Below are 26,558 nucleotides of genomic sequence, written 5' to 3'. Positions count from 1 at the left end.
TGCAATTTATAGGCATTTTATAACACAGATAGGAAGCCCAAGTGTGGACAAACCTGTGTGCTCATGGGCCCTATTAGATTTTTCAAGACATGTCATTTGGAGATATTTGAAAAAAAGTAATATTATATGAAATTAAAATATGTGCCCTATAGGTAAAGTTGATATAAAATAAAAAAAGGAACCAATTATTGGACAAATAACTAGAAATTAATACAAAAATGATAGGCGGTGTCGTCTATCCCAAACTGTCCACATGGTGTCGCTGTAAGAGCAGACCTACACATCTTCCGCGTCAACATCCGGCGACACGTTTGCCCAAACAGTCTTCATTCCCGCATCGTTTATTCAATCAAATCCGCTTAGCGCCTTTTTAAATGACAAACCTACGCGATTTTTCCTCCTTCACAATATCTTCCAATTTGAGAGCCAGTGTGTTAGTCATAGAAGCAGAGGGATTTTGAGGCCCAAATGGGGGAGGTGAGGAAGCTGCAGAAGAAGTTGAGGCAGATTGAGAATCTGGAGATAAAAATCAGTCTCAACCCTGAGGAGAAATTTAAGGTATAGGAACACGTTTATTGTCCATTTTATTTTTGTGTCGGCGACACGTTTAGCACATTTACATAAGTAAAGATTTAACGAAACATAAATGCACGAATCAGCTGTTCAGTTCCAAATATTGACGAATGTGTGTTCCGCTTTTTCCACATAATTCTACACAGAACACCCAAGAGTGACAATGTGAACATTACTTTACAAGCCTGCATTTTAAAATAATAATAGCAAAAACAAATGACATTTGCATAAATATTCACAGCCTTTAGCCATTAGATTTGCAAAACAACAGTGTATAACATATACCCTTGTTAAAATGCCTTTTTGTTTTTTTAATGTATAAAAACCGACTGGAATGAATGCTAAAACAAAAAAAAAATCATTATTAACGTGGACTGTACAACTCAATTAGGAAAAAAACTAAACAACTGAGATCACGTGGTTGCATCAGCGCGCACGCACGCACTTTCTAACTAGGGACGTACAGTAGTTGTGTTCAGAAATAACCAGTTACATTCAAACACGTGTCGTTCAATTCCAGCTGAAAAAAATGCTTATTCGTCGAGGAGTATTGTTGGATTTGCAGTCAACTTACGAAAGTTGACCAAAAAGTTCAACCGCGGTCTAATCGAACTTTAGCCATGAGATATTTCAAGATTGTTGTTTTTTTTTTTTACATCATTTTAAGCTAATGTCACCCATTTTTCCAACTCAAGGTGAAGCCTAGACAAGTACAAGAGTCACGTACTAAACCACCCAAACTTTCAAGGAATTTCAAGGAGTTCTTGCACTGGTCTAGTCATCAATTTTGGAGAGACGTCCAATTCTTGCTGATATGTTCTCCACTTGATGTTGACTGTCCATCTTGATTGTGTTCCATATCATATTTAATAATCATTTGTTAACGAGATCCCTCTGATGCTGTGGAAGTGCTTTGCAGACCATGATTTGCGCTAGACACTGATGGTGTAGCGGTACATACACTTTGCGTGCCAACAGCATGGGATTGGTTCCCACTCGGCGTGCTGGAAGATGTGACTGCAAAAATGTTGGGAAAAGCATACATGAAGAGCTGAACTTTATTTAGGATTATTCTGAGGCACATGATGACTCCCTCTTAACATGAGTTTGAATGTGATTGGTGTTATTTTTACTTCCCTTCTGAAAAACAGTATTTTTTTTTTTTCAGGTGAGTTGAAATTGTCTTAGGTAACATTAATGGTGGCGAAAGTTTTTAAATAATCTTGGTCTTTTATAGCCACAGCACTAAAATCTGGCATTTAAACAGGGGTGTGTAGAGTTTATATATCTATTGTAATATATCCAGCATACAATTTGGGCCCCTGCAACTTTGTGAACTTTCCTGGCAGCTCCTAATTGGAAGTCAGAACCCAAAGATATGCCGTTGCGGGCTGCTACAGCGTCATCGATCTGCGTTCAGCCAACACTTTGGTGCTGCTTGTTTGTTTCTTTGCAACATTTCCAAATATGTTGCTTTCAAAGACGCCACACTGCATGGAGTGTCGTTTCAAAACATGCTTAATGAGGACTCAGCACCGGGCATTCGTATATACATCAAAAATCCTCGTGCACAAAGCACAACCTCTCATATTTATGGTTCAAATTATGATTAATCATATTTGAACATTTGAATGGATAAACCATTTTTAAACGACATTATTTACAGTTAAATATGACGGACTAATATATACATTTACACACATTTGTTAATACTACATGATTGTTTATACTATGTACAAAACATACCGTACAGCAGATATACGGTGGACATAAAAAGTCTACACACCCCTGTTCGAAATTTTTTTGCATGACAATAAAATGACACCAAGCTAAACAATTGCAAAACTTTTCCCGCTATTAATGTGACTTATAACTTGTACATCTCAACTGAAAAAAAAAAAAATCAGAAAAGGAAAGTAAAAATAAACAATTGAGATTGTAGTTGCACAAGTGTGCACACCCTCTTACTACTGGTGATGCGACTCTGTTGAAAGTGAACCAATCACGTCCTCGTTTTGCCAGCACATACCTGTGACAATTTAAATAGCTTCTGATGAACCGCGAATAAAGTTCAGCTGCTCTAGGAGGCAGTAGACTGTAGAAGGCAAATTGAAGAATTGTTTTATTAATTATATATTAATCTATTACATTAAAAATTGAGAAACACCTTTCAGAGCAGTTCGACGCCACTGCAAACTGCAACCCCCGATATTACTCTTCGCGAAAGCGGAATTTTTGTATTCATGATCTTGTGCGGAGGTACTTAATGAAGTGTCCCGACGAGTGCAGCTCTTCTCCTGACACGAACCCGAGTCGGCTGACCTTTTTTTTTTTTTTTTCCCCCTTTTTTCGTTCCTTTGCGTAATAGACAGAGTGCTCCTCTAACCCGGCAAAGAGACACTTAATGCAAAGTCACTTCCCTTAATTCAAACGCAATAAAAACTCACGACAGCCAGACAGGCACGGCTCGCTTGTTGATGTGATATTAAAAAGGAAACGGCGCGGAATATATCAGTCGTGCGGATAAACAACCTGTGGATGCGCTGGCTTGCTTTACAGCCAATTTCTCGCCGTCTCTCTCTCAGATCTCCAGGAAGGAGGAGCTGCGGTGCAGATTGGCGGAGCTTCAGCTGCAGCTCTGTGGCTCGCAGCAAGCCCCTGGGATCCCAGAGGCTGACATGAAAAGAGCAGCGTAAGGAAGCGAGAGGCAGGAAGGGCCAGATGGAGAGAGGCGTCATTAGTCCAAACATTGAATTGGAAGCATTTGATCTTTTTTTTTGTGTGTGTGTGCGCATCTGTGCGTTTGTGCTTACGAACACAGTGGAGGTCAAACACTGCCTTTAAGAACACAAGTGAACATTCTCCTGCTCATTATGACCCACGTTGATTACTATGAAAGCCCCCTGAGGCAATTAAATGAAGTGATGTTTGGCTATCAGCATCAAAGCGAGCAAAACGCACAGATGGTGTTCATTTTGATCAGCGGGGACGCAACACGTAGGTTTGCTCGGTGCAACGTAGCGGCCTTTAGCGCAGTCTTTCCCAACCTTTATGAAGCCAACGCACTTGTGACATTAGACTGCAAACCGTCCAGACCAAATACCACCTAATGTTAGCAAATAGTTCGCAACGCAATCACTACTCTTTTCGTTACGATCGAAGTAAGTTTCGTAAATTGTAAAATCACAATCGATCATATATTTAAAAAAAAAAAAATGGCGGGTCATGTGTGACCACGATGAGCATTTTTGATATCGCCAAATGCATTATCAATTTATTGTAAAAAAGAAAAAAAATTGAACCAATTCCAAAAACATTTCCAGACTCAACAGCTCAAAATTATCCAGAAAATTAAATCCGATTTTTTTTTTTTTTTTTTGTTAATATTTTTGGGGGGCAGTGTAATTAATTTAAAAAAAAAGTGTTGTTCATTAAAAATAGTCTTGTAGTACCTGAAGACAATAAGAGTACAATATAAATCATTTTGGTAGTCCATTTTTGTGCAATTTATTTATTTTTTGTAAATCAAGACAGACTCAGTCACACCGCCCCCCCCACAAATATCAGGGTTGACTGTAAAAAAAAAAATAAATCAACTGAGTGTAATGAATGCCCATTTGAGTCCTCACCGATTGATGATCCCCCCCCCCCCCCCCCTCATAAAATATGGGTCAAGGCAAAGGAGCACATTTCAGTATTGACCCGAAAAGACACCGACAGTGCCTCTTCCATCCGTCATCCATATTCATTCAGCCCTTGTTTTTGCGCGCTGGCACAGGGACGTCGCCCCCGAGGTCCTCCCATCACAAGCGCCCCCGGCCTCCAAGATCTTGAGGGGCCTGGAGGAGGCCAGGCCAGCGCCGCCTGCCAAGCAGAGGGCGACAGGAGGCTCAGCGGAGACGGCTCGGCGTCACCAAAGGGCACAGAATGTCACGGCGGCGTCGCACGAGGGGCGAGACGCGTCCGAAGAACGTCCGGATGGCCGTGACGGCGGCGGGAGGCAACCGGCGCGAGAAGGTGGGATGAATCAAACATAAGGCGCTGACCTGATTAGCATCGCAAAACAGACTAGGAGACTTTTTTTTTTTTTTTTTCCCCAAGTGTCACAGTTGGGAATAAATGTTGCAAATTAATGAATGCAATTACACAGAAGAGAGATTAGAATTGAGGTTGCGATTGCTGCTGATAATGTTTAGTAGGTCCCGACAGAAATTTATATTTTTTTGAAGCTGTTGGCGATTCCGATGAAGGGCAGGATAAAATTCAGACAACTGACTAATCGTTTGATCGAAATACAACAAAAATACATCGTTCATAAAATAACATTTTATTTTAGGCCCTTAACATTTAACACAACAAATATGTGAATTTCGGGAAGAAGATTCAACATAGGGAAACCAAAATTTTTCCCCTCTTATTTCAAAAGCCTCAGATGACTTTTGAAGATTTTTCTCTCTGATGCAAAATGATTTTTTTATTGCGGCGGGCGGGGGGGGGGGGTGTTTGAACGTCATCTTTGTCTAACGTTGCAAAGGTGAAAAAAGTAATTATCGGACGCTATTTGCAGATGTTAAAAGAGTTCTTGTCAGCCGATTAAATCAGCCTACCAGATAGTCGAAAATAAACCTGTGGGAATTTGAATCTCGCCTAAATACGTTCCTTTTCATCTAAGATTCCGAGCTGACGTCCCTGAAAACGTGTTGGCAGAAGGCAAAGTTCCGCTTGAGGCGGTTGGAAGGTCACAATGACATCATCACCTGCGTGCTCGCCGTTGACAACCTGGTGATTTCGGGCAGGTAAAAAATTTGGAGTGTGAGAGCGCGTTTGAGCGTTTCATGTATTATTCACCGTGTGTGTGTGCGTGTGTGTGATCTTTATTGCACTGCGTTGCCCCGACTGTACCATTTAATCGTCTGTCTCTGTGTCCGTTGCTTTACGTTCCACCCGCTCTGATCACTGGCCTCAGATGTCTCTAACTTTTAAACTCCTGCACTCATTTCATCTCTCTCTCTTTCTCTCCCCCCGCCCCCTCACCATTCAAGCCGCGATACTACCGTCAAGGTGTGGCACGTTCCCACGGCAACGGAGCACAAGAACCTGGGGGGTCACACCGGCGGGGTCACCTGCCTGTCTGCCCCTCCTGCTGAGTACTGCAAGAAGTTGGGTGAGGAATACTGTCTTCCATTCCTGGTATTATTTTTTAACTCGTTTCTTCGATGCTCGTCTGCGTTGTTCACTGAAACAAGGAGGACGCATCTCTATAATAAAAGACAATTCCATACATTGGGGTGCGCTACGATTCAAGGACGCCCTGGATTTTTAAAATTATTTTTTATTTTTTTTTACACGGGTAGCATGAACTTTGCTTTTTATTCAAAGATCTCTCTCCAACAAATGACGATTCAATATGTATCTCAATTCTGTTCGATTTGATAAAATGGCATCTTTTAAATCAAAATCAACTTTCCGATTCACATCGTTTTTCTTTTCTTTTTTTTTTTTTACACCCCAAGCTGAAACTCAACTTCATTTATAGAGGGCGTTTAAAAAGCAACCTTATTGCTTTGTCATCATCTTGTTGCATCTTGGTGCGTGACAAATTTCATTTAGACAAAAGTAGTGCATTGCCACAATCCTGTGGCATCTTGGTGCTGAGGAACTCTAGATTAGGAGATTCATTTAGACAAAAGTAGTTATTTGCCGCCATCTTGTGGCATGTCGGCGCCAAGGCACAATATTATGGTGAGTTGAGGAGATTCATTTAGACAAAAGTAGTGATATGCCGCCATCTCGTGTTATCTTGGTGCCAGGGCACAATGTTGTGGCGAGTTGAGGGGATTCGTTTGGACAAAACTAGTGCTTTGCCGCCATATTGTCACAACTAAAGCCAGTTTCGAAAGTTTTTTTTTTTCGGGCTACAGTCGATTATTTGCAAATTTCCGTTCTAGTTCTCCGTTACCTTTTTTTCACCTAATGCCGGTGCGTCTGGAACAAGCCTCCTGCGATAAATAAGCGTTCACTGTACATAAACAGACACATGTAAGAATGCATCTAGACGTGTGTGTGTGTGTGTGTGTGTGTGTTAATTATTGAAGCGCTTCATCACATCAGGTCTAGAGAGAAATGAGACTCTTGCGTCTGTCTGTCTAACTGACTGAGTGAGAACACTTGAACTCGTGCACTCAATACGTCGGGTCTATTACCTCGTCCCAACTGAGGCATAAATAAAGCACTTATTTACAGTTACGTAATCCCCTCTCCCGCCTTCATTGCCCCCTCTCCGCAGCCTGGTCGCTGTCATTACCAGACGACGAGAGGTTTGTTTTGAGCGGCTCGGCGGACTGCAACGTCAAGATCTGGGCCCTGAGCGTCGGTAAGCCGAAGACGCAGCGGTACAAGACGGGCTTTTATCAGCGCCAACGTTATCGGGACGACGACTGCAGTTTTTCTTGAGCAACAACAGGGACGGGTTACGGGCGATTCAAGTTTTACAATCAGCACTTTTGAACGACATTTCAGGGGCTCACTGAAAAGAAAAAGTACTACAAGGATAAAATCGAAGGATTAAAATGATTAGAATTGTCCACTGATTTTGTGAAAATAGAAAAAAAATAGATAATGAAGTTTTAATATTATGAGGGGATATAAAGTCAGAATTTAATTCATTCAAAATATTTGAAACGTAATTTGATGAGAGCAGAGTATCAATAGTAATTAGTGGAGAAAATGTCAGAATTTGTTTTTGGAATGAAGTTGAAATTTTGTGCAAAAAAATAAATTAAGTATAAAGTCATATTAGCTGAATTATTTTTTAACAAGAAAATAAGTTGTAACTTCAATCATTAAGTATAAAGCTCTGATATTCCAACAAAAGAGTTAATGATTCTCCAGTTGTTTCTTTTTCTTTAACCTTAAAGGGGAAGTCAAGTCAAATATTTTCTTTTACCATATGTTCGCTGCACCCCTCAATTGTCCAATCTCGGCACCGTGATTAATATTACACTTGCAGAATATGAATTAAGCAACCAAATTCTCTGCTTTTTCATCCATCTCAGGCGTGGACTTCTACTGTTTATGATGGACTAGGAATTGGCCCCTTTAAAACTTAAATACTAAAAAGGACAGGGCAGTATGGAACAGCAACTGAATATTGTCTGCTAATGTCACACACACACACACACACCCCCGCACACCCCCACACACACGCGCGCGCACACACACTTCTCAGGATTTACTCTGCTTAACCAAAGCCAGTTGAACTGTGCTTGGCGCAAATGTTGCTCAAAATTGCCTTTGTGTGATGCGAGAAACAGACTTTTATGTTTGGGTCCGTGTGTGTGTGTGTGTGTGTGAGCAGTGGTCCATGTCCTGGCAATTAAGTCCGTACCCCCCCCTCCCTCCCTCTCTCCAATTCCTCCCACGCAGGCCAGTGTGTGAAGTCTATCTACACGTTCAACGCCGTGACATCGCTCTGCTTTGTGCCTGAGGGTGACGGCTATATCGTAACTGGATCAGGTGTGTGTGTTCTCTACGTATGTGTGCGGAGGTAACAAAGACATGTCCGTCAAAGTCCACTACGGGCAAAGGAATGTGCTATCAAGTTGCGTATGTACCACGAAGATGAATGCGACGGCCATGTGCGAGCGCACAATTTAGGCCGGGCGCGGGGGCTCAGGTGCGTCGGCCGTGACTAGCAGTAATGGCCGCCGCGCGCCCGTCGCTGAGCATTAACCTCGCACTCTGTCACGCCTCCGCTCCGCAGACGGGGGCAAGGTTCAAGCCTGGAGCTGGCGCACTATGGATAACTGCCAATCAATCAACGCGCACCAGGAAGCGGTGACCTGCATTCAGGTAAGTGGCTCTTAAAATACTAAAAAAGACCTCACGGAGAGACAAGTCTCACATTTGGTTTGACAAAAATATGGGACAGCTTTACATCGAAATTAAATAAATCATTTTTTCCACTTATTTCAACGTACATTGCGCTACTCCTTCAGGTGTGCACACATTGGCCACTTGGGGGCAGTATAATTGAGACTAGGGATGGGCGTGAGTACCAATACCAGGTATTGGTATCGGTCCGCATCCTTCCCCGGGGGGGGGGATTTGTGAAAGAAACACTTGTGTGGCTATCCACCTTCCGCGCGAGGTTATTTTTAAGCTGCTTGCAGATGTGAAAGACATGAAAACAAATGTTCCTCTCTTTCTACTAGCGTCAGAACACCTTTTCAAGAAACGTGTACGGCGAAAAGCCTTTGGGAAAATCGAGCCGGCGCGTCTCATCCAAGCCCGTTTATTGCTTCCAAATTGGTTTTTGTTGACATGTAAGCCGGCCAAATGTGCAGCAAAAGCCCTTTTTTATTTATTTATTCATTTTTTTATGATTATTGAAATCCAGAGCTGTTTTCTGTTCAAATCGTCGCATTGCGCCTGCAGCATCGAGCGTAGCTGTCATCGTTCATCTCTCCGAGCGTAGCCTCCATTTCTAAACAATTGCCCCTCGGACAGCATACACATGCCAGAGTGTACAGTACGCACGCGTTACCATGACAACCCTCCCCAGTCCCAGGGCCCGCTGGTGTTCAGCGGCTCGTCCGACGGAGGGGTGTCCGTGTGGGAGAACCGCTGTCGCGAGCGAGACCCCCTGAGACTGCTGCACGGCTGGAGCGCTCAGGTGACGGGCTGCGCGGGGGGCCGCCTGGCCCTCAGCCCCCGGGGGGACAGAGTGCTACTCGCGGACGGACGGCCGTGGATCAAGATCCTTCACTGGACCACGGGTGACGACAAAAACACTTTGACTTCTCCGTCTATAGTTTTGGATTATTTTTCACCTCACATCTGTGCAATGACCACAGGAACGATATCCAGACTGACCAATCACAGCAGCGTCACCGGCGTGACCGATTGCGTGCACCAGACAGCCGGCCTTCTGATTGGCTCCTGCTACGACGTGGCCAATGGCGAGAGCAGGTTCAACTGTGAGTGCATCACTTTAAGACACACGTCCAACCGATGTGGATGCAGATGCATATGGACACAAAATTAAAAAGAAAAATAATAATAATAACAGATTAAATTGTCCAATTATTTTAAACTATGTAATGAATAAAAACTTTTTTTTTTTTGGTTCCTTAACATTTACCTTTGTCAAATCTTTGAAATATTTGATGTACGAACACGAGAGGCTGGAAAACCGGCAATTCATCCAGAATCACCGTCAGCCTATTACTTCCCGCTCATTCCGACTGAACAGCATTTACTGTTTCATGAGAGAGAGAGAGAGATCATCTTTTATATCGGTGTTTCATCGTCAAAACTCCGGCTGATTACCATATTTTCCGGACTATAAACTGCAACTCCCCCCCCCCCCGCTTTTTGAACGCCGCGGCTTTTAACGAGACACGGTTTATTCACGTATTTTTACTGACGAGCTTCAAGCCGTCAATAGATTAACCCATCGTCTTGCGAAATTACCGAACATGTCACAGTGGACCGATGAAGGCCACGCCCTCGTACGGAATATTCATCAGCCGTTTGCGGTTGAAAGAAGGGATTTAGAGGAAAAAAAAATAAGCATTTTGAGTTGAGTCATGAGCAGAGGGAACGAGTGCCATAAATACATCCACTTTCCAAAGGGGAAGCTCATTAGCGACTTGGCCATGGTGTGAAAACAAGAGAGACACTCACAGGTTCCGAGACGCAACCGTGCAACTCGATCCGTTTGGCATTTTTTTGCGAAAAACAAAAGCGTCTACCGGTGGTTATGGTAAAAAATGGCTACATTTAGTTGTCGCGGCTTTTATTCGGGTGTGTTTTGTCGTCCGGAAATTACGGTATTATTATTTTGAATCCGCCTGCCGATTAATTGGATACTACAGCCCACTCAACAATTACACATTAGAAAACCGATTTCTTTACATTCTCTTATGTACTATTTTTTTTTTTTTGGGGTGGGGGTTTAAAAACTCCTTCTTCCTCCCTGTAGTGTTCTCCTTGCCTCAGTGCCGCTACCTGGCCTCCCTGACCTGGCCCCGAGCCCCCAGAATGCTTTGCTTTGCCGCATGGACCACGGGGAGCGGAGACCACCGCTGGGTCAGCGGCGGGCGCGACCTTGTCGTATGGGAGCAGCTCCCCAGCACCGGGAAGCAAAGGTACGCCGCCGTCCCCAAAAAAAAAAAAAATAAATAAATATGCCAGTTCAGGCTGGTCAATGATATTCCCTAATTTGCATATTCATTTTTTTCCCCTTGCATTGCTAATTGCATTTGTTTAATGGGACATTTTAATTGCTCAGGCACATCTGAGGGTCTCTGGAGTGCCCGCCCACCCATCAAGTGTGAAATTAAACTACAGAGTACTTTTTTGTGAGCTCCCTGTCAGAAAATGTTATCGGCTAATTTAAATTAATAGCTCACCCCGACACGGTTTCCTCACCCATGACTTGACAGCCGCATGGGTGAAGATCCGACACTTTCTTTTGCCTTGAACAGCGAGTAATTGGCGCCCTCCCGAAAATGCTTCTTAATTGCCAATGTTAAGAGTTCAAACTGTAAATAAACATTCCACAAATGATGATACCAAAGCTTATCTCTCTAGTAGATGTATCGCTTAATATCGTTCTTTGACACCGATTTACTACTTTCCTATTCGGCTTTGGCTACCTTGCGGCATTTTCGGAAAGGTTCTACTGAAAAAACAAATTCATGAATAATAAAGCCTGAATTTTGCTTTTATTGTTGTAAAAATGCCCGAATATGTGACTTTAAACACAAACAGGGGTGACATCACGGTGAAGAGAGACGTCCGATTGGAATCGCCGCTGGAGTCCGAGGGGGACACGGAAGATGACGATGAAACGGACGGTAAAGGCCGCACGCTTCTCCCGCCTTCTTTTTACCGCCTCACGGATTAGAGAGTTAATTTTAGACCATGCGCGTCGTGACAAATTCCTGTGGCCTCCTTGTTAAACTTAGAACACCTTGATGATGACGACGACGACGACGACGGCGACGACGCGGGAGGAGATGAGGACCAAGCGGGGTCCGCCGGCTCGTGGTTACGTTGCGTCCTCCAGTGAGGAGCAATGTCGGAGAACGAAGACGAGAGACTGACACAATTCAATACGAACATACATATAAATATTTTTCTATCATTTTTTAAAAATAGATTTTCATTTAAATTAATGGCGGGAAGAGTCGGCCCAGGCCAATTAAATGCTAAGTAATGTTTGATTGCTTTTATTTTGAACCTCAAAAACAGAAAAGGTCAGAAAAACAGACAATGAATATCCAACTTAGGCAGTTTAAAGTAGATCATCAAAAGTAGGATGTAAAAATTGATAAATATTATTTCTGTTTAGTGTGTGTGTTAATCTCATATTCAGTTATTCATTTAAAATACAAAATAAAAGTATGCAAATAATTGGCCCGTAAACTGTGTACAACATATAAAGCTCAGCATAAAAACCCTAATAAACTAAAAATATATCGATGAAGAAACAAAAGAAAAACTTGAGTCAGAAAACCTTCAATGCAAACGTTATTTAAAAAATATGAAGGAAAAACAAAATTAAAATCAAGACTCTTTCATAACTTTTTCTATTCACGATCGCTCGGTCGATTTATTTTATTTTTTTTAATTAATTTCTCTTTTTTTTTTTTTTTTTTTTAACAAATTGTAAGGTACAACTAATCTTGATATTCCACTGCTCAGTAAAGTGGGAGGTAAAATAAATGAGAAAACTTGCACACCACTTACATCCGGACCGTCATAGTGCTAGGCCACACCCCTTAAAGGACAGCATTATTTAACATGAATACTGCAGAAAATCCAGGAATGACATTTTCTTTGGTAAAAACTTGGACAAAAATATTTTGGGGACAGTCAAATTTGATTTCATTTCATTTGAACAGGAAAAATGATTCTATCAGGGTAGCACTATTGTTTACATGTTGTCACTTCCCGCGTTTGACCCTTGCGGAGTAAACAACCACGTCTGATATGACTCTCTTGAATTATACATGAATAAATATCCATCTTGGTATTCAGTCAAAATGTAACATTTGTGACTTGTGGCGTTATTCCGGCCTGCGTATTTGTCTGCGATGGTTTCCCCGGTAAATATTAGTCGCAATAAATCCGTCACAACCCAAATTTGCATCTTGTCCTTTTTTTTTTTTTTTTAAACGCCAACCCGACCTCAGGCTGCTGCGGAATCATCGTCTTATCCCGCCACTGAGCCGCTGTGACCTATGTAAATGAATGTGAATTCAATTACACTCCACCTTTCTCCCTCTGCTTTGTTTTTTCCTATAAAGCGTCCTGCAGTTATTCTAATTGCAAGGTTTTTATTTTTTTTATTTTTGCACCCAGCTCCTTCTGCTGCCGAGCTTACAAACATCGGCGTATCGTTTGTTTGCCACGTCAAATTCGTTCCTTTTAATTTGAACCCTTTTTTTTTTTTTTTTTTTTAAATCACACGTAATTAGCTTTTAAATCTCTCTCTGACAGTGTCTCTCTCTCTCTCGGGCGGACTACATGTCTCGGTCGCTAAGGCAACCAATGCTTACACCCCCCCCCCCCCTTGTGCTCTGTATCTCCCCTTTTCTCTCCGTCTCATTCCCTCTCTCCACTTGCCAGAGGTAGGCACTGATACGCGTCGGGAGTGCGTGAGTGACATTCGCTTGGCATTTGGGCAGCCGCGTCGTAGATGAGAAGTTGGCTCAAAGTGTCATTGGGAAGTATTGGCCGCGTGCATGACGTGACGTCGCTAATGATGATTTATGGGCTTGGCCGTGAACGCGTGCGAGCGGTCCGGGCGATCCGTGTGTACTTTTTGGCCGTTTATTGCGCGCAGATGTGTAAGAGCGTGTGGTGCATAATTGAGCGTTAAAACTTGAAATGGCCGGCGGGAAGCGTTTATATTTAGAATAGATTAGAGAGCGGGATTTTTGCCAATACGATCACTGCGTGGATCCCAGATAGAGAGCAAAGCTGGACCCTCCCCCCTTTGTTTTCCTCTTTTGCTCGTCTTCCAGAGATGATCGGCGTGCCGGAGTGTCACTGAACACAGCGAAGCGATGGAGAGATGGTAAAAAAAAAAAACGCCAGAGCTTCAGGTGGAAAAGCAGGCAACTTCTCCCCTCACTCCTAATTTTTTTTTTTTTTTTTGCCTTCTCCTTCCAGCTCCATCGCTCCTGTCGCACGACTGACCGCCCTCGTCTCCCTCGTCCTGGTCGCCCTGGTGACGCAGCCCTCCACCTGTCACCGTGACGACGAGGGCGAGGAGCGGGTGGACGCCCTGGCCGTCCAGCTGTCCGTCGGCACCCAGGTGACGCCCACCCCTCTCTGGGCGGTGGTCTGGGGGCCCACGCAGCCGCTGGAGGATGAGACCTACCACCTCCTCTCCAGCCAGGAAACGGAGCAGCTGCGCCAGCACGGGAGCCAGCGGGAGGCCAGCACCGCCGCCGCCGCGTCCTCCGAGGACTGGCTGTACCCCGACGCCAGCACACATCCCAAAGAGGAGGCGCCCCCGGAGTCGTGGAACCGAGAGGGCGTGGAGGACGGGGGGGCGGAGGAGGCCGAGCTGGAGGAAGGTGGGTATCAGGGGAAAATGACGTGCCGCATTGCCAGGGGTGCTCCTGGGAATTAACTGTCACGCGGGTGAAGGTTCACCCCCCCCTCCCGCCCCAAAAGTGAGCGCAGTCAGCTGCGTCTGGAAAGCCTCATAAAGTTGGCATCACTCACGGCGAGCAATCGGCCGCCGTCAAGATATGTGGAAGATGCCGCGGGATGGCTGTTTCAGTCGGAGGCCGGAGTCCTTTTTTTTTTTTCGTGCATCCAATTTCATGTTCAGCTGCTCACATTGATTTCTTCTTTTGTTCTTGACGCAATTATACATGGTCACGCTCTGAGAAGAGTAACGCTGTGTGTGTGTGTGTGTGTGTGTGTGTTACAGTGGACCCTCAGTTCTACGTCACTGTGACCATCTCCACGCTGCTCATCCTCACCGCAATCATCATCACGGCAAAACTCTGGTAGGACCTTCCTGCTCTTATTAATATCAAGGTCGGGTCAGGCATTTGGGGTGGGACTTAATCCTCAACTTGACAGCGCCACTATCACGCCACAGCTATTAAAATCATCAATACGATTAAAAAAAAACAAAAAAAAACACAACTGTGCCACAGACATCATGCGAAGCATCAGAGAACAAAAACATTTCAGCTGAGAGTCAACAACCAATCACGGCTCACCTCTTCTGATTTTGGTCACGTGACATTCGCAAGCTGAGCCTTGATTGGCTGTTACCTCAGCAACTATGATGTCATTTTCTATCGACAGCAAGTCGCTGAGGTGGATAAAAACGGGTGGACTTTGCTGCTTAATTCTTTTTCTACCAACGCAAATTTAATCAAAATATTCGTGCTTCGAATCGTGACATTCCAGACGATATTCTTTGAGTTGATTTCCACTTAAAACACTTCCTCAAGATGCTGAGATCATTCGGAGCTACCCCTGAAACTAAATTATTGAAAAATATAAACTCATCGGTATTTCATTCCATTTTTTTTCTTGCTTCCTGAAAAAATGACAACACGACTTTGGACATTACAATTTACCGCCTCTGACTTTCGTGTATGGTCAAGGCAACGAGCAAACGGTTCAATAGGATATTCTTGTCCCCTTAAAGGAATAATGTGCACGACAAAAAGAGGATCAATTTGCAAGTTACACAGCCGACCAATATAAGATGACGCAAATTAGCCTCATGTTCCATTTGTGATCTGGCTGCGCAATTTCTTTTTTTTTTAGGCGGGAAAGTTTATATTTCAACTTCATCGTCTTTATCCGATGTTGTAATATGTTAATGTGTGGAAGAAAATGACCTAAAAAGGCAAAAAAATAAATAAAAAAAAGAATCGGCCATTTTTGTGTTGCTTTTTGCTCATTTAAAAGCTAGCTCGAGCAAATATCGGACAATTAACTCATTTACTACCATTGACGGATAAAGACGTCAAAGATCCTTTTTTTTTTTTTTTTTTTTTTTTTTTTTTTTTTTTTTTTTTTTAAATCGGATCATTTTCAGGCAGAAAACTGATTTGATATAAATGTATATTGACCAAAAAATAGTTTTTCTCCCTCAATTCATTATTTTTTTTTAATTTATCCGACAATCATTGAGCCTATAAATATGATTTACAGCATCAGTATAGGGAAGTGACGGACTATAACACGTCCTGACTCAAATGGAGGCCGGTACTCGTAGATCAGATCATTAATACTCGGAACTTTGCGCTAAATTGCCCATGTCGGTTAAAAGGAGCAAGAATTGGCGTCAATGAAGACCTCCCACCTAGAAATAACCGCTACCAGACAATTCCCTCAGGTTGGACTGCAGGATCGTAAAAAATCTTGTTGATCGGTTTGGGCCGTAATCCCAAAAGCGCAATACCGGTAACGGCGCAACAACCCGCTGCAAACTTTCCTTCTCTCAATTAACTCGACAAGCAAAAACCCGGCACCAAATTGTCTCCCTGAATTTGATCCCGTCACCCGCGGTGTTGCAGGATCACAGCAAGCTGGACAAGCTCTTTAGAATTCCCACTTAGCCAGCCGACGTGTGTTTGGAGGAAGCTCGCCCAAAGCTTGTCTAGCCACAGCGAAGCCACACGAGGGCAGGAGGTGAGGGGGGGGAAACATCCAAACTAAGCTGTCAAGCCTGTTTCCATCCTTCCTCGCACTGTAATGAACTCCAGAGCTGACCTTGTTTCCTCTGTGGCTTTTTGCCTTCAACACGGGAGGCTGAGGAGTTAAGACACTACTGGGAGCTCGGAGCCGAGCTGCTGTCAGCTCCCTCGCACATGAATATCGTGTTATTCCGCGCGTAAAGGGGCTGTATTTTTGCAGGGGAAAAAAAAAATCGGATGTGCTCTTTTGGCCTTCGTTGGTAATGGAGTGTTCCACCAAGACTGCTTTCTATAATCTTATTATTATTTTTTTTTTTTAGTTTTCTTTAATTCATGTTTGTAGAAAAGAATCCAGTCTGAATATTAAACAGTCCCGTAGATTGGCGCCTTGAGATACGAGATTTTTTTATTTTTGTATTGATAGTTGCAAAAGCGTATTGTCACACTTTGCACAGTGGCCACATGGGGGCAGTATAAAACAGACACACTGTACAAGGACGTGTGTATGTGCGTGTGTGTATATTACAGATGTTCTAGTTGCTTTTTATCTCATCTCAGCTCCTCACATAAGATAAAGAATATGACCGTGAGTGTTGTTATTTTAAATGTCTAAACATGTTGCTGCAGCACAAATTGTGTTCAAATATCAGTTGCTGTAAAAGTTCTAGTCATCCCCCACTATGTGTTAGCATTAGCATTAAACTAGCAGATTAAAGACAAAGCTATGTGCTTGTTTAGTTGGGAATTTTCAACCTCAGCTTAGTATGAAGTGAGTTGAATTCAGTTCACGGTGACCATATGGCGCTCATATGTCAAATTTGCACTTGCAAGTCAAAGCAAAAAAAAATAAAAAATCAAAATAATGTATTGTTTCTGGAAAGACTCTTAAGTTGGGTCATTTGTATCTCAAAGCATCGTTGTAAAATGTATTTTCTCAAACTGTGTCCAGACGCACTTAACATAATAGTGAAATTCTCTCTCATCATAGCCGAGGTGAACTTTGCTGCTCGCTGAGATAGCGAGACCGACCAGAAAAAGAAAATTGGGACTCAGGGGCAACTATTTGCGTAACGATAAAATGAATTTTTTTTGCACACATTGCGTGTGAATGCCGAAATGCTGAATGAAAAATTATGGAAGTATGCTGAATGAGGTGGAATGCTTTGGAATTATGGAATGATAAATCGTGTGGATAATTTGAATGGCGGGGGAAAAACAGGAAATTATTATTTAAAAAAACAGGATCAAGTAGGAACAGTTTGAGGTTACTACAGGGGAAAAAAAAACATTTTTGGGGCCTTTATTTTGAAAGTTTAAACAGTATTAAGTTGGAATGGGTCAATAAGAGTGGAAATTTGAGGAAAAAAATGTTGGGCGCAATTCTGGAAATAAATTGCGGTAGCAATGAGCCGAACAGTTTAAAGTTGGAATTGACAATAGGTAAAAATCGGCAAATTTGAGGTAATAAAAAAAAAAATGTTTTTATCTTTGAAATGTTGCCATTTTTTATTGTCGCGATGGAATGGTTGAAATGGGGCAAAAATTCAAACCAATTATCTTGATTGTCTCATTAGAAACAAATGGAGTGAAAATGTTGAATTGTGGGAAAACTGAATGTGAGAAATATTTCCAGATTTTTTTTTTTAGACTTCACACAACCCCAGTAGTCTGCAACATTTTGCCGTCACTCTCGCCACTTGCGGGGCGAATCACAAAGCGTGACACCGCCGCTCATTTGCTCATATTTGTACCGATAACAACTTTTAAAGATTTGCTTTCACTTTAAAAAAAAAATGGTAATATTCCACCTGCCATTACGCCGCTAATACAAGGAATAGGCGTTGCTTATAAATTGCCTCGCCAGAGAGTGGCCATTAGAAGGAAATGGGCGACTCATCCACATGATATAGTGGAGCACTTCCACGCTTTGCTGATCAGACCAATAATGTCAAGTTGATTTGACCGTCGGGTCTTCTGCGCCTTGTTTTCCCCCTCGCATCTTTTCTCTGTCAAGGTTTTTTTTTTTTAGTTGTTTTATGTCGCTTATTTACGCGTTCGTTCTCCGTCTCCTTACGACCAATCGTCATTTTTCAATTCAGCGCCTCCAACAGTATCATTTGTTCCACTTCATATTCCCTTTTCATACTTCAGCACCGATTTGCCCCCACAGTCTTGCATTATGAAAAGCTCGCTCTTCCTCCTCCCTCCCACTTGGACCTGGCTGGCTCGCCTCGCGGGGATTTGCTTGCTTGCTCTCAATACCTGTGCCCCCCCCCCCGACAACCCCCCCTCGTACTTCTTTCCTTGAGGTTCTTGGCTTTCTATCAGTATTGTAATTGTGGTCCTCTTTGCATCTTATCTGCGACACCAGTCTCCTTTGTGTCCCAGTGCTGCCAGTGAAGGCTGCAGATTAATCCTCGAGTTTCTTGTGAGCTGCGACACGATTGACAAAAAAAAAAAAAAAAAAAAATCCCACCACTGCTTTTCAGACAGAATCGAACTGTTGCTTCTAGAATTTGCCTCAGCCGTGACCTCATTCAAACTGGAGGCGCGGTCGCACGATGTGACGTTCACACTAAATGTGTAAATAACGCCATGTGTTTGGGGGGGCAGATTGACTCAAATGATAACATATAGTTCTGCGTGATTACAGAAGAGCTGCACATGAGCGTCGAGTTGTTTTCAAGCTTGACGGAAACGGAGTACAGGTGTTTTTGCAGGTCGTATGAGGACAAAGGATTGCTTTTGTGGAGAATATACAGCTGTGTTAGGTATTCTCAAAAGGAATCCTCTGCCGTTTTTACAAATTATGTTGTCCGAATATGATCAAGATCAGAATTTTGGACAAGCAAATACGATTAGTGTGTCACCAATTTAAATAGCGGCAAATAGCTTCAGAACAAAAAAAAAAGAAAAAAAAAATATTACATTTCTCCCTCATTCTGTGGGAACCGTACAGCATTGTGGCCTCACGAGTCTGTTTCTACGTCGTTTTTGGGCAATGTGGAGTAAAAACCAAAAACTAGCTGTGGCCAGAAGATGGCAGCACCGGGTCTCTTTTGGATGAGATTACCAGTATCAAAAAAAAAAAAATGTGTGACTGGTCAAAGTTGTTGTCACGTATTCTAGAACAACGCATCACAAAAGAGAGATTATTTCAATTTAAAAGTAGAAGCGATGACGTAACGTCCGTACGTACGTGTGCATTGCACGCACACACACTACTAAATACTACTACGATCATTAAATAGCGAGCGAATAGCATGTAAAGTTGGCGATTTCTTTTTTTCCGTGCATTTTTCCCAAAAGGACATTTTCATTGCTGCTGTTGGTATTTTAAAAACGAAAAGGACTGTTCATGTTTGAGGTGTCACTCAAGCAAAAATTACCATCAATGTCACCGTTGCCATAAAATATAGACGTAAAAGCTTCTGTTCTGAGTTTTTGGGTCAAAATAGGGGAAACCCACCTGTGTTCTACTGCTAATATATATATATGAAGCCATAAAACACAATATTCGGAGAGTCTTGAAAGATCAGTCAGAATGCTGTAAATTGGCTGACACTGAAAATGGCTGGCAATGAACGAATTTATGTGGTCGGCCATTTTTTATCAATGACATACAAAATAAATTAGCAACTGAACATGATTTTGGGGCCGTATTGCGCAACAGTATATGATGCCAACTTGAACAATGCAATGCTGTGTTTGGTTACCCAAGCAAGATTTTATTTTTTTTTTTTTGATTTCCTGAAAAAAAGTGATATCGGAGATAAAAGGATTCCGCCTGACAGCGACGATATGGACTTATTCGAACACATTTCAATAAAGCAAGGGTAGCGGTTGAGGATAGGGCTAGAGGAATTTGTGTTCGTGTTGTTCTGGTTAAGTGGATTTGGTGAGTGGTTTAGTTGGTACGGTTAACTCATTTACTGCCATTGACGGCTAAAGACGTCAAAGGTCCATTTTTATTTTTTTTTACTTGGCTGGTAGTGAATTAGATAAGAAGCTGAGAGGGCGTGCTTTTGCCCCCGGCGTACTACAATAAAGTGTAATTGCACATCCCGTCCACTAGTTGGCAGTGGCGCTCTCCTTTCACATTGTGCGCAGCGAGTATTTTTGTTTTGCAACGAAAATGCTATTATTTAGCGTTGCGGCGGAGAGTGGGTGGTGGGGTGGGGGCACAAATTATTTTCTTCTCGCTGGGGGGTGGGGGGGGCGTAACAAAATAATTAAGAAGCACCGGGTTAGCGGTAGGGTTGTGACACGTTGGTAGTTCGGGTTGGTTTAGTCGTACGTTGAGGTGACACCTACTAGCTGGTTTCGTGGTTGGGATTCACGTAGGGTTCCGTTGATGAGCCCAAGGATCGTCATTAGCATTCAAAATGTCACCCGACGCAGGAGAGAAAACAATTGGAGAAGAGGATTGCAACAACAACATGAAAAATCAAGAGATGATGATTTGTTTTTAGCAGCGACAGTCTTGTGACAGCTTTAATCCTAGCATGTCGGAATCTATCAATACATCAGTCACACAAACAACAAAGTGAGAGCCAAGTTAATATTTTGGATTGACACTACCTCTCCACGCCACCCCGAAAACAAAAATTGAAAAAGATCCATCTCTTTTGACGGCAAACCGATTTGACTCGAGTCAACATATCAGCATGCGGCGTCCAAATAGGAACGTCTCTTCTGTGCATCTTATATGTTCTGGTTCAAAGAGGAGAATTTGTGACATGTTCTTCTCTGTGGAAGACATTGCAGCATTTGACCGTCTTTTCATGCAAACCGGCAACGTGAGGCAACCCTCACATGTCGAGGCCCATCGTGCATTGCGCAGGTGTCGAGACAGCTGCCACTTTTAGTCCATTCACCCGTGTTTATGCCTGCTCGAGGCCGAAGGTACAGTTACTTTTTTTGGGCTTTGATGTATGCATTATGTATTAGGGATTTCAGATCTTGGGTCTCATATACACAGACAAGGATTTTTATTTTTTTGGGGGGGAGGGTGTTTTTGTAGAATTGCACACTTTCGCTTTCAAGCTTTTTGTAAATGCTAGTTTTCACCTCGCAACACTCACACTCGTGAACTTAAAGACCCAAAGAGAAATCCTGCTAATCCATAAAAACAAAAACAAAGCCCAACTAAATCATCCTCAACCATCATCAAGTTTCTATTTTCAGGAGGACTAAAGTTGAATTTCCTGGAGCACTTTGCAATCAACTTTGAACCTCACAGATGGGACACCAAATTGTGGAGAAATTATTTTTGGTCATGTGCGCGGACCTAGCACGAAAGTCAACGTTACGAAACACTAAACTCGCCAATCTTGCATTTGATCAAAGTCCCACGCTTAAGAGGCCCAGACCCAAGCCGACGACTAGAAACGATCCAATTTTAAATATCAGCCGAGTAAAAAAAAAAATGAATCTTTGACGTCTTTCTCCGTCAATGGTAGTGAACAAGTTCCCGGTCTACGACAGATTTACGTTCTTTTGGTGGGGCAATAATTCCGATTTAGATTTTGAACATATTTAAGTCAGAAAACGTGGTCCACACGCATGTCTGGTGCCAACTCGTGCAATACGAGAATTCCCCATTAGAGGGAGCTGCAGTGGCCCGGGACCAAACGACCCGCAGATTGAGAACCACTCGTCTAAAGTATATCAGTGCCGTCGCAAGCTGAGCCGCGCCTCCCACTTCCCTTCCCACTGTTTCTCGGCTCGTCCTCGCGCCGCCTCAGCCGGTGGAAAAAGAGCGAGCCTACTGCGCCTAATCAAAAGACTCGCGAATAACGTCCAAAAAGAGAATTCCCGGTCACATCGGTTTGATACAATTGCCGGGAGGGAATTCTGGTGCCTCAATCGATTTTTAAATCAATTGCTTGTCTTATACATGACAGAGGAAACACAAAAATACAATATATTATAATAAATAAATAAAGCTACTTTTCAATCAATGGGATGATTTATTTATTTATTTTTTTACCCAATCAGATGTTCAAGCCCTCTGATTGGTTGGACAGAGCAAGCCCGTATTACAACAAAATTCTAATATTTGTTCAATTAAATTGTGCTGTATTGATTTCCTCGCAACGGTTTATTCTGTTTATTTTATCTCGCATTTTTTTAGATTTGGTCCAATCAGATTTCAGCATTTAAGTGTTGCTATGTCAATCTAATCTCGACCTTTGTCTTCACAATTAGCAGTTAGCGGCTAACGACACACGCAATCTTTCCAGTTTGATTTCCAATTTGTCCTCACGGTGTCCCTTGACGACGTCGCAATTTTTGCATCCTCTGATTGGTCCAGCAGAGCAAAACTTGTTACAGTTAATTAGGACATGCAAAACACTTCAAACATTTGCGAATCAGCATCACTGGTGAGTGTGTTTTTTGTTTTTGACATGATCTGGGCTTTTTTTTTTTTTTTTTTTTAAACAGTAAAAACGTAGTCCCCATTTCCCAAAGACGTATTTATAACGTCTTAGCCTTTTTTTTTGGGCGTCATAGCTGCGTTTTTTTTTTTTTTTAATTGCATTAGAACACAATATACTGTTGGTCTCGCAAAATCAGTCAAAAACCACAAAAACGCTGCCATTTTTGTTCTTCTCGTGAAACTTTCTGGGATTCAATGAGTTAAGAGTGATTTGAATTGCCACCAAAAAGTCCCGGATCCCAACCTCCGTCCCTCTCAACTGTGCTCATTCTCCTCTCTTCGCCTCCTCCCATCAATCCATCTCTCCAGTTACGATCGCAGCTGTTCCCGGCATCCGCCTCCGCTCTCCCGCGGCGTGGCCCCGCCCCTCTCCCGCGCGCTCCCGTGCTCCCTGGCGTCCGAGGAGAGCCGGCAGACGCTGCACAGCACCTCCTCCTCCTTCGCCGACCGGGAGAGGTAACGACTCGCTTAAGAAAAGTAGATGTCGTACTGTAATTGGACAGGAGCGATTGCGCTCTCTGAGGAGCATTCAGGCCGGGAGTGTTGAGAAATGTTTTTTTTTTTTTTTTTGTTTTTAAGCGTGATGAGTCACTCTGAGGCCCCATGTGTGGGGGGGAAAAAAATACCCGGCCACCATCCGCAGAATGCAGCTTTTGTTCAAGGGTATTTAGAGTTAATCTCAATAAGGATAATTATAGTGCCGCACTCCTCCTTCTCTGTCCCTTGTGATGCAGTTCGAGTAGTTTGCGAGTGCATCTCTTCTTCAGCTTCAGGCCTCTCCGTTCTACTTTACCTCACATTATCCCCCATACACAGACTTCTCTTTGACTTTTTTTTTTTTTTTAACACATTTTCTCGTCTTGTTTCTTTTTTGTGTCAGGATCCCGGTTGTGAACCTCTGATGGGCCTCTTTTTCCATATGGTGAACGCTTCGACGGAGCCTCCGGAATTTCTCCCCCCCCCCCCCGCCCCGGCCCGCAGGCAGCATTTTTCATTTTCTCCCAAACTGTGAAATACGTTCAGAGACCGCAGGTACTGAAGCCGCCGCGCAAACTCATCGGCTTCCCTGAGGTCTTAAACCTAAACTCATCACGCCCGCCTCTTTCCTTCCCTTCCCTTTCCTGCGTGCTCGGTGTAAATTTCCTCTGTGTGGCTGTCACAGCCCCCGAGCGGTGCCAAGCGCGGACCTGCCGTGACGAATTCTCAAACAAACAATTTAACAGCCGTGCAGCATCCCGTTTTGAGGGCCCAATCAGTCGCACAGCTACAGCGAGCGAGAGCGTGCGCTTTTTTCCGACGCCACAAAAATTGATGTTTTCTTGCTTGTGAATTGCGGGTGTCAAAGAAATTTTTGTCACGGGGCACAGCCTAGTTCGGTTGTTCGGACTGTGGGAACAAGAAAACATCGATGTTATTACAGTGGCGCTTTGAGATACGGATCGGCTTTTTTTTTTTTTTTTTTTTTTTAGGCGATGTTTTTGCTTTTCGAGCCGATGAACTCAACTCAAATCACTTAGCGAGTTGCAATAATTGGAAAAAGTGAACAGTTCTTAAAAAATTAAAAAGAGGCTTCAAGCTGTTGGAGTTTGGAGCCCAAAATAATTTTTCCTCAAGTCGACTCGTTTAATGCTAACGCATAATGGGAAATGCAATTAGACGGCTAGCGAATTGCTTCGACTGCACGATGTGAAGTTAGAACGCGTTCGGGAACACGAATAGAATAGATGCACACGAAATACGTAGTCACGGGCATATATTCTTAATCCTCTGCGAAAAACGACAGCGATTCAGTTTATGGAGTTGATTGAATCTCATACTGCCACCTGGTGGCCAAGTTGTGCACACCAAAAGGAGTTGCGATCAATTCATCTTGATGCGACTTTTCTGATTTAAAAACATGTGACAAAATATTTTGTTTTTGACGAGAAGGATGATTTAACATGGAGTCGAGCGTGTGGCCACGGAGCAAAATTAAACGTAACTAATCTCAAAGCACCATTGTATATATTTTAACAAATTAAATTAGAAGTGAGAAGTCATGGAAAATTCAGGGGAGGGGGGAGGAATATTCAAGTACAACGATCTTGACAATCTAAATGACGGGTTTCCGATTTACTTAAGATGCCACACGATGGCAGCAAAGAACTACTTTTGTCTAAATGAAGCCCCTCAACTCACTTCATAGTAAAACTCCAACTAGCGATTATTTTAATAATCAACTGAGCTGATGAATATTTTTTTGATTCATCTATGAGTCATTTAAAAAAAAAAAAAAAACAACAAAAAAAAAAACTATTTCAAACTGACAGTCCAGATTTAAATGTCACTTAATTTGATAATTGATTAGTTGGCAAAAAAAAAAATAATAATGCTTAGTATTTATTAAAGTGAACAAGAAATTCATTTTAAGTTTATAGTTTCTACAAAAAAAAAAAAAAATCTTGGCAAGAAACATGACGTAGACATTAATTGACACGTAAAATGAAGCGGTGCGCCACATCTCGATTTTGACACCCGTGTTGTAAAATGGTTTCAAAATCCATCCGCCATCGGGGAAAAAAAAAAATGCTAATTCGGTATGTGTGTGGATTTTTCCTCCCGACTAATTATCTGGCATTCACCTCTTTGTTCACACTGGGGTGCGATGAACACGTTCTTCAAAAATATTCACCACCTGAACGGCTATTCCAGCAACCATTACAAAAGTTTTTTATTTTATTTATTTTTTTGGGGTCTTTGTGTTCGCTAGACAACAGATTTACCGGTATGTCGTCATGGAGAGCCAAGGACTACCGCAACAAGGCGACGTGATTTTTTATTTTTGGACTGATCTTACATTGTGGAAACAACAACCATCATCTGCCTTCACATCTAATCACTGCACATGATTGGAAAGAGGCACCAAAGGAACTTTCAAGGGAACGTTCATGTCGCCCGTCTCGGAACAATATCACGTGTTATTCATAAATGTCTATTTGACATACCGATCGGCTTGTGACGTCTTGTGGAACCTCGCAAAGACACGTGTCAGAGTTTGGCGCCGATTATACTTTTCTCAGCAGCTTTCAGACGACATCACGTGGACTAAAGTATTGGGACACTTAGGCCATTGGGAAACTGGTATTGCACAAGCTCCAAGTATGAGTATGCACTTTGTTCTCGCGAGGACAACCGGGTTGGTACTTTTATAATTCATGACACAAAATTCTACTAGTAAAGAGATTCACGAGAAGGGTTCAGCATCTGCAGATTTATCTATTTGCTGATTTGTTTTCCCCTTGAATTTAAGAAATTATTAGCCTATTTTCCGGACGATAAGCTGCTACTTTTTCCCTAGATTTGGAACCATGCGGCGAATACAACGGTGCATCTTTTCTGGGGATTTTTCTTTCACCACTAGGGGCGCTCTATAGTTGAGAAAATATGCGTAATAAATCTCGATTTTTTTTTTTCTCTTGGGTCTGTTCTGTTTTAATTAGCAAAGTTGTTGCCGGGTTTAAAGGCACTCTTAACTCTTGTTTATGTACATTCACAGTAGAAAATCATTTTCGTGCGCGCTGTAAACTATTTTTTTTTCAACATAAACTGCGGCTTGTATATTGTTTTTCCGTTGTCATTTTTTTTTTTTAATAAAGGGTTGCTGCGGCATATGTGCGGGTGCGTTTTATATTCCGGAAATCGCAGTAGTTATTTTGGGGGTTTGGGCTAATCCTAATGCATTTAAATGCAAATTTTCACAATTCGGCCAAGTGAGCATGTGTCAACTAGTGCAATTTTGCCCGAATACTAGTAACATTTATTTGTCCTACTAGAATGTCAAAGTTGACCAATAGAAATTTCATTTGCGTAATTTC

The 26,558-nt window shown here is 42.6% G+C and overlaps 2 protein-coding genes across 4 annotated transcripts; both read left to right on the top strand.

Moving 5' to 3' along the window:
- The first annotated feature begins 307 nt into the window (after positions 1 to 307).
- LOC148328796 (uncharacterized) lies at positions 308 to 12,726 on the top strand. The gene is made up of 13 exons (XM_088307753.1): positions 308 to 558; positions 3,159 to 3,265; positions 4,352 to 4,590; positions 5,246 to 5,369; positions 5,616 to 5,737; positions 6,860 to 6,946; positions 7,999 to 8,088; positions 8,336 to 8,424; positions 9,137 to 9,350; positions 9,429 to 9,551; positions 10,559 to 10,724; positions 11,350 to 11,435; positions 11,547 to 12,726. The coding sequence occupies exons 1-13, from the start codon at positions 469 to 471 to the stop codon at positions 11,648 to 11,650; spliced, it is 1,641 nt and encodes a 546-aa protein (XP_088163879.1). The 5' UTR covers positions 308 to 468; the 3' UTR covers positions 11,651 to 12,726.
- A 436-nt stretch (positions 12,727 to 13,162) lies between these two features.
- pianp (PILR alpha associated neural protein) lies at positions 13,163 to 25,441 on the top strand. 3 transcript variants are annotated; one of them, XM_088305761.1, is made up of 7 exons: positions 13,163 to 13,214; positions 13,611 to 13,663; positions 13,759 to 13,903; positions 13,984 to 14,168; positions 14,531 to 14,609; positions 23,014 to 23,160; positions 23,585 to 25,441. In XM_088305761.1, exons 2-7 carry the CDS (start codon positions 13,653 to 13,655, stop codon positions 23,714 to 23,716), a joined length of 699 nt encoding a protein of 232 aa, XP_088161887.1. In that variant the 5' UTR covers positions 13,163 to 13,214; positions 13,611 to 13,652; the 3' UTR covers positions 23,717 to 25,441. The 3 variants fall into 3 exon arrangements, with proteins under 3 accessions (XP_088161887.1, XP_088161886.1, XP_088161888.1); XM_088305760.1 differs by having other exon boundaries at positions 13,210 to 13,663; XM_088305762.1 differs by having other exon boundaries at positions 13,210 to 13,663; positions 13,759 to 14,168.
- Positions 25,442 to 26,558: the final 1,117 nt, after the last annotated feature.

The sequence above is a fragment of the Idiotropiscis lumnitzeri genome, chromosome 10 (assembly GCF_059441095.1).
Source record: "Idiotropiscis lumnitzeri isolate Australia: NSW breed Sydney's pygmy pipehorse chromosome 10, RoL_Ilum_1.0, whole genome shotgun sequence".
Classification (NCBI taxonomy): Eukaryota; Metazoa; Chordata; class Actinopteri; order Syngnathiformes; family Syngnathidae; genus Idiotropiscis; species Idiotropiscis lumnitzeri.
The sequence above is the reverse complement of the archived record's forward strand: the minus strand, read 5'-3'. Positions and strand labels throughout refer to the sequence as shown.

Bases quoted from the DNA above. Each gene is read 5' to 3' on its own strand.
- pianp (XM_088305761.1), top strand. The intron at 14,169-14,530 runs GTGGGTATCAGG...TGTGTGTTACAG, and splicing joins GGAGGCCGAGCTGGAGGAAG to TGGACCCTCAGTTCTACGTC. The intron at 14,610-23,013 runs GTAGGACCTTCC...CCATCTCTCCAG, and splicing joins ATCATCACGGCAAAACTCTG to TTACGATCGCAGCTGTTCCC.
- LOC148328796 (XM_088307753.1), top strand. From the start codon at position 469: ATGGGGGAGGTGAGGAAGCTGCAGAAGAAGTTGAGGCAGATTGAGAAT. The intron at 6,947-7,998 runs GTAAGCCGAAGA...CCTCCCACGCAG, and splicing joins GATCTGGGCCCTGAGCGTCG to GCCAGTGTGTGAAGTCTATC. The intron at 10,725-11,349 runs GTACGCCGCCGT...AAACACAAACAG, and splicing joins CCCAGCACCGGGAAGCAAAG to GGGTGACATCACGGTGAAGA.